The sequence below is a fragment of the Cynoglossus semilaevis genome, chromosome 16, assembly GCF_000523025.1.
Source record: "Cynoglossus semilaevis isolate Cse_v1.0 chromosome 16, Cse_v1.0, whole genome shotgun sequence".
Lineage (NCBI taxonomy): Eukaryota > Metazoa > Chordata > Actinopteri > Pleuronectiformes > Cynoglossidae > Cynoglossus > Cynoglossus semilaevis.
This window is the reverse complement of record NC_024322.1, coordinates 2,838,167-2,853,238: the sequence shown is the minus strand read 5'-3', so window position 1 is coordinate 2,853,238 and position 15,072 is coordinate 2,838,167. Positions and strand designations below refer to the sequence as shown.

Genomic DNA, 15,072 nt, shown 5'->3' with positions numbered 1-15,072 from the left:
TCAGACATTTAACTGGTCCATGGTGCAAAAAAGGGTTGGGGACGGCTGTCCTAGAGTTTAGAGCATCAGGCTTCTTATCTGAGGAGTGCAGGTCCAAATCCAACGCTGGCTGCCTGCGGTGTGTTGGCATTGCTTCCCTAGCTCACCATTTCTTTTAGAATTGTCAAAAAGTAATCACTGCTCCCCAGGAATGAAGTGATGGATTTTAAATGCTGACATATACGTTAGAAATTCTACTTCTTTGGATCAGTTAAAACATGTTTGCACCAAGACTGAGTTTTTCTGTCTTAAATATATGACCATTAGCTAATTTTAGGTCTGATTGGTTTTGGCGTACTTTCAGCGTTTTCTTATTAAAACGTATTATTCTGATAGCAATTCATTTTCAATAGCCTCAATAGCCTTACAGTTGTTTCGGTAAGGCCAACCTTTCACTCCTTGTTACTGTTGTGTTCCGTAGCATACTGTGGAAGCCTCATTGGACTTTTTCACACTGGAATTAGCTAATCCTTTGTGTGCGTTTGATTTTTAGGTTGTTGCTCCGGATCTCTCAGCGATCCTTCCAGATGGTGCTGTTGGACAAACAGGGCATCGACAAACAACGATATCCATTTCCAATCACGGCAGCTGAACTCTTCACCACCATTGACACGTTCCCTTTGCGCAAGGATGAGATGGTGCTACAGCAGGAGGCGGGGCAGACCTGTCAATCATAGAACACTACTGTGCAATCACAGCCTCAGTCAAAGTCTCAACAGGATGACAGTTTGAACTCTTTTAGTTCTGTATACTATGGTGTGTGTGTTCATGTGTGGCTGATTGAGTGCGTGTGTGTGTGTGTTTGCGCGTGTTTGATATGGTGCTGATCTTTTTTTGATCCCTCAGTTACACCTTTCACCATGTTTTATTCTTAATATAAATATTTTCACATCCAAATATGTTTTACTGTTTTGTACAAAAAAGCCTTTTTATTGTATGAACTATAGATCTTTTACTTGTCTCATATTTATGTCTCCTCCCAGATAAATGATGATATAAACTGTGTATGTGTTATGTACAGTTAATTTGTAACATAGACACTGATTAAAAACAGTTTGAAGTTTGTTGCATTAGATCATCTCAGGTGCAGAATGAAGAAGAATTTATTGTCATTCTTATCAGCTTTTTCCGATCTCCCCCTCCTGGTCACTCCCAGTCAAAATTTCAGCATCTTCACAGAGCCACTGTTATCCTATTTATTAGGGTTGTCCGATATTGACTTTTTGCTGATATTGTCCAAACACTTAATTTCTGATTCTGATATCAACTGATACCCATATAGGCCTTGTAATATTTATTTTTATATCTGTACAAACCACTTTATGAGAATGAGATTAATTAAATAAGCTGCATTGCTGCCATCTAGTGACTTTCACTTAATATACAGCCATTTATCCCCAAAACTATTTTTAGGGCACACAACCCAGACGAAACCCAGGAATTGCTATCGGGTTTTCATTATCGGTGGAAAAACCGATAACGACTTGTACAGGCATTATTATATATTATTATTATTATATCGGTCGGCCGATATTATCGGACATCCCTATTATTTATTTATAATTGACTTCTATTTGATTTGCTATGTTTTGTAGCTAGCTAGTTATTTTGCTATATTCCCCATATTAGCATCGTTACTGCATGTATTCTTAATGGAAAGGTTTTTTTTCATTGGCTAATCCTTTGCTTTAAATTGCTCCAAAATATCACAAGCACATATCTACGAACAAAGACAAACCTATAGTTAAAGAAACTTGTCTGAGAATAAATGGAAAGATGTTTATTTCAAAATATTCTGTGACAGATTTGGGACACAAAAGACTGATTTGTGTTTGTCTGACCCTCAGAGAGACAATACAGTACATGCTGTTCATCGACAGTTTCCATCCAGTAATCAGGTATTGCATTCGTTTTTTAATTTTTTTTTTAAATGCCATACAGTAAACAGACACATGAATTATTACTGTAGTAAATGTGAAACCATTTTCTCTATGGAAGCTCAGAGAGGAGAGCGTTCGTCAAGGCTAAAGTGAAGGACTGGCATTCCAATAAGAAAAAGGTAAATAGAGTTTTTCTTTTTTCTTTCCTTCCACTCTTCACCTTCTTGGTGATAGTTATGATTCATCACTGCTCAACCAGCCCTGAGGGCCACCCACGAGGCCTGTGGGACAAGGTTGAATGTCATCAACTCAATTTATTACGAGGGCTCCCCCCTGTGATGACGAATGCATCCCTGTACGGTTCTGACTCACTCCTTTACTAAGGAAACACAGCTACGGCCTGAGGAGGCGCCACTGAGGATCACACATGTTGTCTCTCTCTGAGCTTAAAGTGATAAAGTAACTTGTTTTCAGTGCTTTTTTTAAAGTCATAACAAAAAGGGTTTTTGTTCTTCTACCTCGGTTTGGGCTAATACAGTACCATGCAGCTTCTACCATCACACTGATACAGTGTTATGTTAAATTTACATTGAATCTAAGATAAACTATGAACAGACAAACCAGACATGTGCCACAGGTTGTTTTGTTTTGTTTAAATTAACTAACAATGGGAGGAGGAAAGTGACTGAACTGCTAATACTCCTGTAACTTCAATCATAAAATATGCTAAGCAGCCACGGCTACATTCACATAAGTTGTTGTTTTTCCTTTCATTTAGTTTTGATTTTGGTTTTAAGCGCTAACAAATTTCAGGTGTCTTTTGGGTAATTTCAGGGTTAGCTAATATCTTTTAACTACTTCTAGACCAAGTTATATTTGATATAACTTCTATCATTTTCTTTCCAGCTGTTTTCTAAGCTAACCTAAGTTGAGCTGTCGTAACTTGGCGAGATTGTGCTGTTTGTGCTTCACTGTTTACTCGTTAAAATAGTAAAAATAGTTAATTTTGTTTCACTGTGTCCCACTGCGGCCTGGTACCAAATGACCTACAGACCAGAACTAGTCCCCAGACCGGGGTTTGGGGACCCCTGCCCTACAACATTTTGACTGTCGTAAACATTTTTGACATGGCATGCGTAAATGATCTTTTCTTACTCGAACAAGTACTGAAGCCTTGTCAAAGGGTAATTACACTGCGTTACAGAAGTACCAACGTCAGCGACTTTCCTCCTCTGTGCTCGTCCTTCAGTTTGTGCTACACTTACCATGACCAGCTTAGTGGTTCGTAAAGGGAATGTCTACATTTCTACATTGTTGATCAGTGCCTCGTTAACTACCTTACAAATAATAATCCTACGACTTGAGTCCATGAATCACAGGGATGAGGACAGACGTCAGGAGCTGCACCGAGTGCTCATTTGGCAAAATCACATACATATATTCTGTTAAATAGAGCAGTGTTTGGTCATGATGATGCTTTGGAGAGCAGAGGAACATGTGAAGGAAATGACGGTGTAAGGCATGATTGGCCGTTCTCGGGCAGGAAACAAGGTTCTGAACACTGGGTGGTTTCTGTGCCTCGTTCCCACTCATATGTTGGACCTGCTGCGCATGCTGGACCGCAGCATCAGTGTGCACTCCTGGGGCACCTCGGGGTGTTCCATCATGCGATGCCAAAGTTGCTGTTCTTCACCGAAGGAGTCCATCCAGTCCACCTCGTTCCCGTAGCTTTTCCCTCCAAAGCTATGACCAACTCAACATATGACCAAATCACACATCAGTTCTTTATGGTATTAAATGTAACACAAAGAAATGAATGGACAAGATGAACTCCTCTTAGGTTTATTGAGGTATTTTTGTGGGTGACCTAACCAGCTTCCTCCTGTTGACTCACCCGTTCCAGCTCCCAGCCTGACTCCCCCCAGGAAGACGTTGCTGCCCACAGCCTCTTTGTCCCACACCGTGAGCTCGAGGCAGACGCTGTCGAGGTCTCCTGGCTGCAGACCGCAGTAGGTAAAGGTGTGGTTCCATTGTGGGTTCACTGTGCGTCGCTCTACTGCCGTCTTGTGCTTGGTTGACTTGTTGCTGTCAGGGAGTAGGTACCTGTAACAGTAACAGCCAGGTTTTTTAAATTCTACACCAACATTTGAAATCGATCTCTGGAAAAGAAAAAGCTTCTTAACCAGAAGGAGGTCCCTCACCCTTTTACAAAAGGATCAGACGTTCCTCCAGATTTGACAGCGGTTAGATTTTTAGCTCCTTTGACCAGCAGCTCCACCATTCCTCCTTTAGGAATCGTGAAGGTACTTGTCCTTTTGCCCTTCAGGAACCTTTTCTTCACTGCGGAGAAGAATGAACACAAAACCACTGTATAAATAAATGTATTTTATAGGGAACACCACTGAAACCAAATGTATGCTTCACACACCAGGGAATTATGGGGCTGTGCAAAAGTTCAAGACAAATGTACAAAATAACTAGAGCATAACTGTGGTGTTGGTGTTTTTTCTCTGTCCTGGTCTGTGGTTTCTGCTGCTGGTGTCCTCTCTCCACAGCTGCACTGAATCCAGAGCTGACGAGCCAGAGCACTGGAGGGCGTGGCCTCCAATTGAGGAAGGGCAGTGTTTAAGATGCAGCTCCACATGGAGTCAGTGTTACCCTGCTAGTGGTAATCTACCTGTCGTTTGGCTAATTTGGTTGATCTTTTCATGTGCCATTAATTCCTGTCTTTTGTCTCTTGTTGTAGTTTTTTAAATTCCTGCCCACTGCCTTTGTTCTTGAGTTTTTTACTTATCTTGTTTTGCCCTTCTTTGGTGTAGGGATTACTGTATGAATTGAAATGTGCCTTTGTGACTGGTCTCTGGAAAGTGTCACAACTGTGACTTCCTTCTTGTGGCTGGAAAACAAGCTCTCTTCCCTGGATGAACAGGTCCAGAAGCCACACTGGTCCATAACCTTTAAATTTGTTTTGTTTAAAAAGAGTATGGTCTGCTTCAGTTAAATGTCGTTGAGTCCAGCGTTAGCTTCTCTAGATTGACTTTTAAATTAGGCAGCAAATGAGGGCGATAGTGAGTTTTTAAGGTTGTTGTTGGCACAGTGCTGTGCATGTGGAATATAATATATCTGTAATATACAAAAACAGATGCACTTTGGAACTGTGCCCACATGTTTGTGGAGACCAGGGCAGTGAACAGATGCTTCACCGTCTGAACCTGACTGTTGTAAAAGATGTGCCTGGAAGAACAACATCTGCGTCCAGCTGTGCACAGACTGTTGTCAGGACTTTCTGCCAAATCACTGAAGTGAAGACTTTAATGCAGTCATGGACACAAATGGTAGATTTTTCTACAACTGGATCAGCTGAGCATTCTTTAGTTTGTCTACATCCCAGTGGTTCCAGCTTTAATCTGACATAACCACATTTTCCTAACTTGATTCATCATTTGATGTATCAAAATGACTTGTTAGAAAATTTAAATGATCATATAATCCAGTCGTAGTCACTAATTTGACTAAAAAAGAATTCTACGAAGTGCGATTCGAACAAAACCTCACGCCAGAAACCGTACGTATCCACAGCTGAAGTTGTACCTTGCACTTGATCCAGAGGCAGCGTGAGGTTCTTCTCTGCAGGAATGTACTTCAGCACCACTGTCAGTTCTCCCTTGTACTGCAGGGTGGTGTCGATGCTGCTCTCCACCTACACAAACACCAGTCACTGTCACACACCGCTCTAACGCACAGATAAAAACAGCCGTGTGTCTGCTCCCACCTTTGGCTGCAGAGCGTACCAGTCCTCCATTTGTGAGTCCAACTCGCAGCTGTCGAACGTCAGCTCCACTTCTCCAAGGAAGCTGTTGTGGCCAAAGCGGTCGTAGTGCCACACAGAGACCTGCAGCGTTCGAGTCTCCAACTGGGAGTGACTGATCACATACTGTAGTTGAGGTAATCAAATAAAAAATAAAATCAGAACTCAGAACAAGAATTCAAACATTACATTGGCCCTAAATAATAGGGTAGGAAAACAGACCCGTAGGTTCTCATTGAACACTGGGTTGATGGCGTTGGGTTTGATGCTCGTCTTCCTCTTGCTCTGTCGTGATGTATCTGGAAGTAGGTACGTCTTCACGTAGCTGCCAAAAAACAGAAAAAACACAGACAAAATTTGATGAATGCATGTATTTTATCTGTGACCCACACAGTGACAGCCAGGGAAAAAGTTGACATAGACCCACGGTAAAGTTTGATCAACATAACATTTTGTCAAAAACAACATTTCTTGCTTCTAAAACATTCAGAAATCTTTCTCTCTCCACCAATTTTCCTCTTTTTCTCTCTTTCTCTCTCCACCAATTTTCCTCTTAGTAACCTGTGAATAATTCATACAGGTACAAGTACACGTGATTAGAAAATCCTTCAAAATCATTTAAATCAGTTCTTCTGATTGAGCTAATAATAGCCGTGTGTGATCGGAGGTGTGTATCTGTTAGCGCGTCGTGTGTTCTTGCACGTACGCATCCGTGCGCTGCTTCCTCTCATCTCCCGTTGCCAGATTGTGACACTCTTTGACCAGGATGTTGAGAGCTCCGGTCTTGTAGCTGTAGCTGATGTTGAGCAGGATCTCGCCGCTCACTCTGGCGTTGCCATAGTCCCCGGTGTCACTGTACATGCTCATCATGCTGTTGATGCTGCTCTGTTTGAGCAACACAACGGGAGAGAGAGCGGAGGGTGAGATATAAAAAAGAAACACAGGCAAAAAGTAGGAGGAAAATAAACACATGCAAGATCTGTGGTAAAAAGTCCTTTAAAGGATTTTCCTTTCTCAGGATCTAACTAACTTGATTGTTTTTTTAATGGCCAAACCTTCAAACTATAGTTAATTCTAGGCCTAGGCAACAGGGGGCAACACCCAGCCAATGTTCTGCCTACATTATAGTGGGGCTTAAACCTACAGATTATTGCTAAACAAAGAGGGAAAATATGTGACGATGTGAAAATGAATGAACAGAATATGTGAGTGAAAAGGCCAGGGTTCAGAACACATTTAATTCACTCTGACATGAATTCAAAACTAACCCAATCCTGTAGAGGGAGCCATGCTAATGTTTAGTTGCTAAATTAGCTCAAATATGGAGCTAACTTTATTAGCTTCATACAATTTTAGCTAAATGGTACAATTTACCAAAAACACAAAAAATAAAACCAGAATCCAACAACTGCCAACAATTCTAAAATTGGTTTAATAAATGTATGTAGTGCCACTTCAGCTTCATCACATTTTGTGGTGATATATAGAGTATATATCCCCAGCAGCCTAGCAGCAGTGCAGCAGAGTCCAGCTAACTCTGCACACACTCTAATCTGTCTCCACCTGCTGATCTTCACAGACCAGAGGGAGGAACCACATTTTACTACCTCACTGAGTGGAGCTGAAAAAAAAAAAATCAATTCCCAGCAGGTAATTGTACATGTACAGATGTGAGTGGAGATAGTTCCCAACAGGGGAGGAACAACGTAAAAAAACAGGAATATATCCACAGTGAGCTCCTTTTACTGGAAAGAGGTTTATTTCCTGCAGGGAGACAGTGAGAGTAAATGGGAAGGGCTTTAGACTTAATGGAAACAGATGAAGTTGAAAGGATGAGAGCGCGCGCGCACACACAGAGTGAGTGTGTCGGGTCTCTGAGTGTACAACCTGTGACCTGCTCTGGTACATGAATATGAATGTACATGCAAGAGCACGGAAGAGGAGACTCACGGTCTCAGCATCCGAGTCGGGGACATTGAGGTAACTCCACCTCCTCTCAGAGCCAGGGGTGGAGGACTGACAGATGGATCATTCAAGAGGCAGAGAGGGGTTAAACAGAAAAGAAAGGAAGAAGAAAAGCAGTAAAGAGGACATCCGAGATCTTTTATGTGTCAGTGAATCAAGCAGACCCTGACCACAGACCCCTGGTCCTGGTGAATAGCTGGGAAAAATACTCTAGTCTCCACCAGTGGAGCCAGGAACCACATGACACGTGGTTTCCATGGTGATTGTAGAATAAAAGCAGAGATAACTCATCTGGAATCAGCTGTGAAATGATCACAGGACTTTGACAAACACAGAGAAAAACACACCACTCAACTATGTACAATCTCATTATACTGTAAATTCACAATTGTAAAAAAGTCTGTACTGTGCAGTGTTAGTCTCTCTGAACCTTTCTCTTTTTATAATATTAATGTTTTTGACTCAACTTCTATTTAAACTGTCTCTCCATTTTGTACACCCTGACTTTAAGCTATAACGCTGCACTAACAGTTAGCTTTAGCGAACCAGTTTAACTGACTTATTGTAGTATTGTTTCTGTTGACCTATACTTCAAGCTACGTTGGCTAATTTAGGAAAATAGTTAATGTTTATAATTATTTGTAGCCAGTACTGCTACTTTCTGACGTAGGTTTAAGTAATGGATTTCGTTTATAACCTTTTTACTATACACTTTATTACACATAACTTTACTCTTTGACTAATGTTTTCTTGCCATTTTGGCTAACTGTAAGTCATGTCAACTCACTTAGTAAAGTAAAAGCAACTATATCGTTGCTAACATTAACCAACATTTTGCACTTCAGTAATCACCTAGCCTTGTGTTTTAATAAGGAAACTCTGGCTGCTGCGTATCTTCAGGACTCCCCACTATTTAATTATCAGATGCAAATAAAACATACATTAGGGAAAAAAAAGCTTTTTTTTAAATGTTTCCGTTTGTGAATTTGTTGAACAAATTTCTGTTATTGGAATAAGTAAGATAAAAATGTTAAAACGTCAAATTTGATGTGTTCAGATGTTACCGTTGACACTGCGTTGCTGAGACGTCGCTCTACTGTCTTGCGATGCGCCGACATCAGGGCGTCGATGTCTTCCTCCACATCACCTTCGGGAAACTCCTGCAGATTAAAAACAAATGTCATCTCATCTAGAAAACGGGCTGACGGAGACAACTGGCCGGTGCCTCTCCTTGGTCTGTGCAGTCTTTGCTGCACAGATGCTCCGTGTGGGTGGATGCAGCAAATATCTACTGTATATATTTAATTAAAGCGTTCAGGGCAGAGCGTGTAATTTGGGCCATCATGTGCAAAATGAAGCATCATTGGGTTGACAGCAAACTGAGCAGCGTGAAGGATGGATGGGGTTTTGTATGCAGGCCATTCATTGGCCTCTGAGTAGGATTTAAATTTAAAATTTTAAATGTATTAAACCTCTATTCAATTTGTCAGATGAAAAACATCTGTTCAGACTTGGTCTGGTGGACACAGAGATGCAGCAGTGGTTCCCTTCACCAGGTGTGGGAGTTGATTTTTTTTTTATTCAGCACGAGAGCGCTCTGCATCCTCAACAAAACCTAGTAGATGTATGGATTTATAAAGAGGAGCAGGGACTGGAGAATCAGAGCAGATTCCACACACACACGTAGTTCTTCTCTGCTGTCATGGAAATCAGCAGAGAAGCTGCAGCAGAAAGAAGTAGAAGTGGTGATTGAAGTGAAGTGATTAAAGCCTTCTTACTGTGTCGTTCAGCCCCGGGACCGAGCGGCTCCTGAGACTGAGCACCTCCTCGCTGGTGGGCTCAGAACCTGGAACAGATAGGTCCATGTCTGAGCGGCTGTGATCTGGAACAGGGAGACGAGGAGACGGGGTAAACAACCCAGAAAGAAGGGAGGAACAGATGCTGTTGAAAGACTTTTAAAAATCATCACTTGAAGAATCTCGGTCGAACTTTATAAGAGACTTCTCTCAGAGTCATCGATAAAACATGGTGGTTCTCATTTAGGAGCATCACGATCATTAGGCTGTTTTTTAAAGCACATTTGGCACCAGTGCTGCAGTTAGCACTGCTGGTTAAACACCATATGTTTTCTTCATTTTGGGACCAGTCAGGCTAATTACCGAAGATGAAAACAACACTAAAAAAACAAGGGAAAGGGAAGAATGACACTGAGCTGAAACAACAACAACACAACTCAGCAGTGTTGCCATCTGTGTCAGAGTTTTAGCCCCAAATTAAATTGTCCATCTCACCTCACCTACCATATGATGGCGCTGCAAACAGGGATTTAAGATCCCTGAGAACTGAGACAACTGTGGTTCAGTCACCTGAGGAAATGGTGGAAGCTCTGGACACAGAAATGGCCGGCGTGCCAGAGTTGCTCCGGTGATGGCCGGCGGCTTTCTTCTCGAGTGCGCTGTCGTTGGACTGGAAACTGGCCACGCTCTCTGCTCCATCAGGCTGCTTTCAAACACAGATACACACCCAGAGTGTCAGGTTCTTTGTTCTCGCCTGACCGTGACTCATCTACAGGTGTATGTGGATGTGTGTTGGTGCTGACCCTGACCCTTCGGCCGTTGCTGAGGTTGGACATTCTGTCTGGGGTTAGGGACCGTTGGTTGTTCAGTACAGTGGGCAGCCCTGAGGACTCCACGGCGACCGCACCACCTCTGAAACACAACGCAGTAATGGTTAAAAATGACGACGGTCCAGACATCTGGACTCTGATTGGTCCATTCTAGAAGCTGGATCTTGTTCTTCTGGAGCCATTGTTCAGTCAGACACCTTCGCTTTCCCCCCGAGACTTTGATTATAAACTTGGAAAAAAAGTTTTTCCCTAAATGATGGCAGCGGAGCAGGCACAAGTCACGACGTTCCCTCCACCAGACTCTACTGCGGGGAGGATGTTGATATGCAGTGTCCTATTTATGCCAAATGAAGTTCAGCCTGATCCCTCTTAGTAGTTACACAATAGTTTTTCACTCCCAAACATTTTCCTAGTACCAGTGTAATTGTATGTGCTCCGTACTCCGTTGTTGTTGATTCTCCTTCAAATCATTTAAAGTCACTCTGAAGTTCTTGTTCACCTCTGATGTCACTGATGACTCGTGACTTGGGGCCTCACAGTGGCTGATAAATATCTGAATTACTCTTTAACCCATCCAGTCTATGGACCACCTGAATTACATACCACTGTGTCCCTACATTTGCACAATAACAGGCAGGACTGGGACAAAGCCAGTGTGTAGGACAAGATGCAGGCCTGGCTGGAGAAAGCTCTGGAGCAGAGTGTACAAACAGATTGTCCAAAGACTGTTGGAGCAGAAGCTGCAACAGATGCCAATGTTTCCTTAGGCAGAGAAAAACAGAAGACCAAGAAGTTCATCAGAGCTGTAAAAGCAGAGCTGCATTTAGCACCACACCCTGCAGTGTTGTACGTGAAGCACCATAGCAGCGATCTGTGATGAACTGAATTGTCTTCTCTACTCTTTAACCCACATGCCTGACTATCTATTTTTATATAAGTATTATTGCTTCAGAGACTGTTAATGGCTGCTCCGAAACTGACAGAATGAGGTTCGGAACAATCGCTGCCGCTGCGGAAACACAGTTAAATCAACTTGAAAAAACAAAATTCATATCTGCTACCATTAAAAAGAAAGAGCTTCCAAAAAAAAAACCAGACTGGAAATGTCAGCGTCTGACCAGTAGGGGAACCAGAGTTTAAGACTTCACGCTCCCATGATCACTTTGTACCCGTGTGGTCCGATGATGTCAGAGGAATCCACCTGGAAATGTGTTTGGAGAGAGTAAATGTAACTAGGAGTGTTGATGTTCACCTGTTTGAACGTGGCGTGGGCGCAGAGCGAACGCTTCGTACACTCTGAGCGTCTCCATCTGAGGCCGACTTGACACCGCCGATGCCGTTCTCTGGCTTCAGAGGTCTGTTGGCTTTTTTATCTGCCTTCATCCTCCTGCAGACACGCTGGAAATGTGTTTGGAGAGAGTAAATGTAACTAGGAGTGTTGATGTTCACCTGTTTGAACGTGGCGTGGGCGCAGAGCGAACGCTTCGTACACTCTGAGCGTCTCCATCTGAGGCCGACTTGACACCGCCGATGCCGTTCTCTGGCTTCAGAGGTCTGTTGGCTTTTTTATCTGCCTTCATCCTCCTGGAGACACGGACACACAGCGTTCATTTAAAAAAAAACAAAAAAAAAACACACTCTCTTTCTGAGGCTTCAGTATTTATTAAGTCAATGCAGCTAATCTGATCTGCTCTGCTTCTTGTGGTTTTGTGTGTCTGAAACCCCGTGATGCCTTCAGGAGCAATTAGGGTGCAAACCAAGATGTGGTGGTGAGGTGAGTCAGGCCCAATCGGATTACTGTTTTGTTGCTCTTTTTACAATTGCACTCCGGCTCTGCAAAATCAAATGAGCGTCCAGCTAATCTCTTCTGCGGCTTCTGTGTTGAGAAGGAGCCGTCGGTAAACGTCAGAGTCGACTGTTCTCTGCACTCTCCCTGCTGCCACTCTTTATTTAAGACTTTTAATGTTGGTTCCTGATTCATCGGTTCATCGCGTGAAGTAAACAATCACAAATGTTCTTCAACTCACCGTTTCCTCCTGATATGGTCCACAGAGCCGAGGATGGTGCTTCTGCTGGATCGAGGACTATCAGTCCTAGATAGTTCCGACTCAGATATGACTGACACGTTCTCTGTGGACTTTCTCTCTGTGACTTTGTATCAAAACAAAAGAATGAGATCACTACGGTGCATCTAACTGCACATTCAGCCTTCAAGACAAGCTACAGCATTGTTTCCCAAAGGCTGGGTCGCGACCCTCAGGTGGGTCGCAAGAGTTTTTTTTCTGGGCTGTCTCCCATCATGTTTCCCAGGAGTTTATGAATAATGTCTATTGACTTGGGTCGCGAAGGTTTGTGACTTTTAAAATATGTCCCCACAGAAAAGGTTTGGGAAACACAGAGCTAGAACTTTTGGTTAAAAGTGTTTTTTTTGTGTGGAGAAACACAGACTAAAGCTGCCGTACTGCACTTTCACAACATTTATTGCAGCAGACAGTTCAGTCTGCCATCCTTGCAGTCAGACAAAGAAAATGAGATTTATTCCAGCAACATTTCCAGGACCTTCCAGCAAATAGAAAGTTCATTGCAGATAAAAGGTCAGAGGATGACCAGTCTGCTTGGAGCTGACGCAGTGACTACAAAAGCAAATGTAATTAAGTAAGGAAAAAAAAAACTCAGAATGTGATTGTTGACCTTTGAGACAGTAGGAGTAAAACTGCAGCGAACCTGAAGGTTTTACCTTCTATTATCATTTTTTTTCTTTTCATTTAGTTTCCTTTACATGTGCATCATATTGTATGGTATAGTACTATATTGTATAGTATAGTATTGTGTTGTATTCTAACTGCTTATCCAGATTTCTAACTCCATTTATACCAAGGCTGTAAATATGTTTTCAAGGGGTCTTAGAGTTGAAATTACATAATGATGCTGCTGTGATACATAAATGTAGTTCATTTTGTGAATTACCAGTGATGTATTTAAATCCAAGACCCATGGTAAAAACACAAGAATAATTAGGACATTTTTATTGCTTTCCAGTGGCCTCTTACAAACAACATTTTAAAGTGTAGCATGCCTTAAAACATTGTTTCCCAAAGACTGGGTTGTGACCGATTTTTGGGGTTGTCTCGCATCATGTTTCCCAGGAGTTTATGAATAATGTCTATTGACTTCCTTCGCGAAGGTTCATGACTTTTAAAATATGGGTCCCCAGAAAAAAAAGTTTGGGAAACACTGCCTTAAAATGTCCAGTTTCATCTAGGGATCAGGTGAAGACATTATTTTAGTCACTACATTGTTGTCCAGACTCACTGATGGGGCTGCTGAGGATCGTCTGTTTCACCATGTCACTGCTGGGAAGGCCATGTTCAAAACGTTTGGACCGCTCCTCCAGGAACCACTCTCCTGTCAGCACCCTCAGCTCCCTGCAAGCAAAGAGTACAACGCCGTGACATATTACTGTAGGTGAGAGAAGAAGAGAGATTGACACCAAAGAAATTGGTTCCAGAGAGTGTATTTTTGAAAATCACTGGAAAAAAACAAACAAAAAAACCCCAAAGAATTCCTAATATGATTTCTCTAATAGTTCGACCACCAACATTTATAGATTACAATTTTACACCTTTAGTCAACAATAATAATTTCTTAACTACAGTCTGAATACAGTTCAAATGTAACAAAGTCAAGTTAACTTAAAGCCAAAGATTTTCCAGAGCAACCAGGCAAAAATATCTAAAAATAAGCCACCCCCCCAAAAAAACACAGATGTGTTGGCAAATAAATGAGTCTTAAACTGACCAAAAAAAACAAAAATTAAAAATTAAATTAAATTAAATTAAATTTAAAAGAGAACGATTTAGCCTAGGAACAACTGAGTGTAAGCTACTTAAAAAAAAAAAAAAAAAAAAAAAAAAAAAAAAATAGCTAAAGATAAAAAATAAAATAAATAAAAGCAACCTTTATTTAACTGAAGTTAATTAAAATCTTTTAAAAATTGTATTTAAAAAATCAGATTTTTATTCTGGCAGGCTGAACAAAGCAATTCAAAGGATTTCCCCTCAGGTCTTGGATATTTCCCCAGCTCTGAACACACCTGAGAGTCTGTCGTGTCATTTATCACCTGGTTCACACCATCTGTAGCAACAGCACAATGACTTAGTTCCTGCAGGCGTCGCACTTACGAGATCTTGGCACAGACGTTACACTTCCACTGGCGTCCATCAGGATTTAACACACGGCACGCGTTGCAGACCCGGAGGCAACACTCCTCGCAGAGATCTCCACGGTCGAAAATAAGCCCTAAAGTTTTCAGGCAGCCGGCACACTGTCGCTCCCCTAAATCCTCAGGGCGACGGATGCCTTTACGTCTGATCTCCAGGAGCTCATTTTTCAGCTTTCTGAAAGCAACGGACAAGAAATAGACAATAACATCTTGATTAGTTAGCAGCTAAATGAGCTACTACTACCGTAGCCCCACACCAGGATACCATGAACTCCTCACCGTATCCTCTTCTCCTCCCGTTTGCGGAGCTTCTCGTCCTTCTGCAGAACCTTCAGGATCATATCCCTCTCGTGTTCCAGCAAATGTGAAAGGTTCAGGTCTTCCTCCGACTGCTCCATTGATCCTTCACTTGGAATCAGGCGGCCACAACCAGCCAGCAACGATGTCGCATGAAGACAGTCAGAGGAAAACTACATTGTTGAGCCACTGGAGGATGATACAGTAGCTTCCGCTAAGGTTTAGGTTGTCCCTG

General features: G+C 42.2%; 2 protein-coding genes across 3 annotated transcripts in view; one reads left to right on the top strand and one right to left on the bottom strand.

Annotated features, from left to right (window-relative positions):
* srpx (sushi-repeat containing protein X-linked) overlaps window positions 1-1,112 on the top strand; it is a 39,833-nt gene extending 38,721 nt beyond the window's left edge. For both annotated transcript variants that reach the window (XM_017039730.2, XM_008328025.3), the window contains exon 10: window positions 533-1,112. In XM_017039730.2, the coding sequence (XP_016895219.1) occupies window positions 533-716 (184 nt within the window). In that variant the 3' untranslated portion in view covers window positions 717-1,112. The remainder of the gene's footprint in view (window positions 1-532) is intronic.
* Window positions 1,113-1,796: 684 nt separating this feature from the next.
* sytl5 (synaptotagmin-like 5) overlaps window positions 1,797-15,072 on the bottom strand; it is a 32,671-nt gene continuing 19,395 nt past the window's right edge. The window contains exons 2-18 of the mRNA XM_008328024.3: window positions 14,820-15,069; window positions 14,500-14,715; window positions 13,631-13,743; window positions 12,346-12,469; window positions 11,768-11,902; window positions 10,292-10,400; window positions 10,059-10,191; window positions 9,471-9,574; window positions 8,757-8,852; window positions 7,678-7,743; window positions 6,434-6,612; window positions 5,950-6,052; window positions 5,692-5,853; window positions 5,511-5,619; window positions 4,121-4,259; window positions 3,814-4,022; window positions 1,797-3,654 (exon numbers count right to left, since the gene is read on the bottom strand). Coding sequence (XP_008326246.1) covers window positions 3,509-3,654; window positions 3,814-4,022; window positions 4,121-4,259; window positions 5,511-5,619; window positions 5,692-5,853; window positions 5,950-6,052; window positions 6,434-6,612; window positions 7,678-7,743; window positions 8,757-8,852; window positions 9,471-9,574; window positions 10,059-10,191; window positions 10,292-10,400; window positions 11,768-11,902; window positions 12,346-12,469; window positions 13,631-13,743; window positions 14,500-14,715; window positions 14,820-14,938 — 2,262 coding nt within the window. The 5' untranslated portion in view covers window positions 14,939-15,069 and the 3' untranslated portion in view covers window positions 1,797-3,508. The remainder of the gene's footprint in view (window positions 3,655-3,813; window positions 4,023-4,120; window positions 4,260-5,510; window positions 5,620-5,691; window positions 5,854-5,949; window positions 6,053-6,433; window positions 6,613-7,677; window positions 7,744-8,756; window positions 8,853-9,470; window positions 9,575-10,058; window positions 10,192-10,291; window positions 10,401-11,767; window positions 11,903-12,345; window positions 12,470-13,630; window positions 13,744-14,499; window positions 14,716-14,819; window positions 15,070-15,072) is intronic.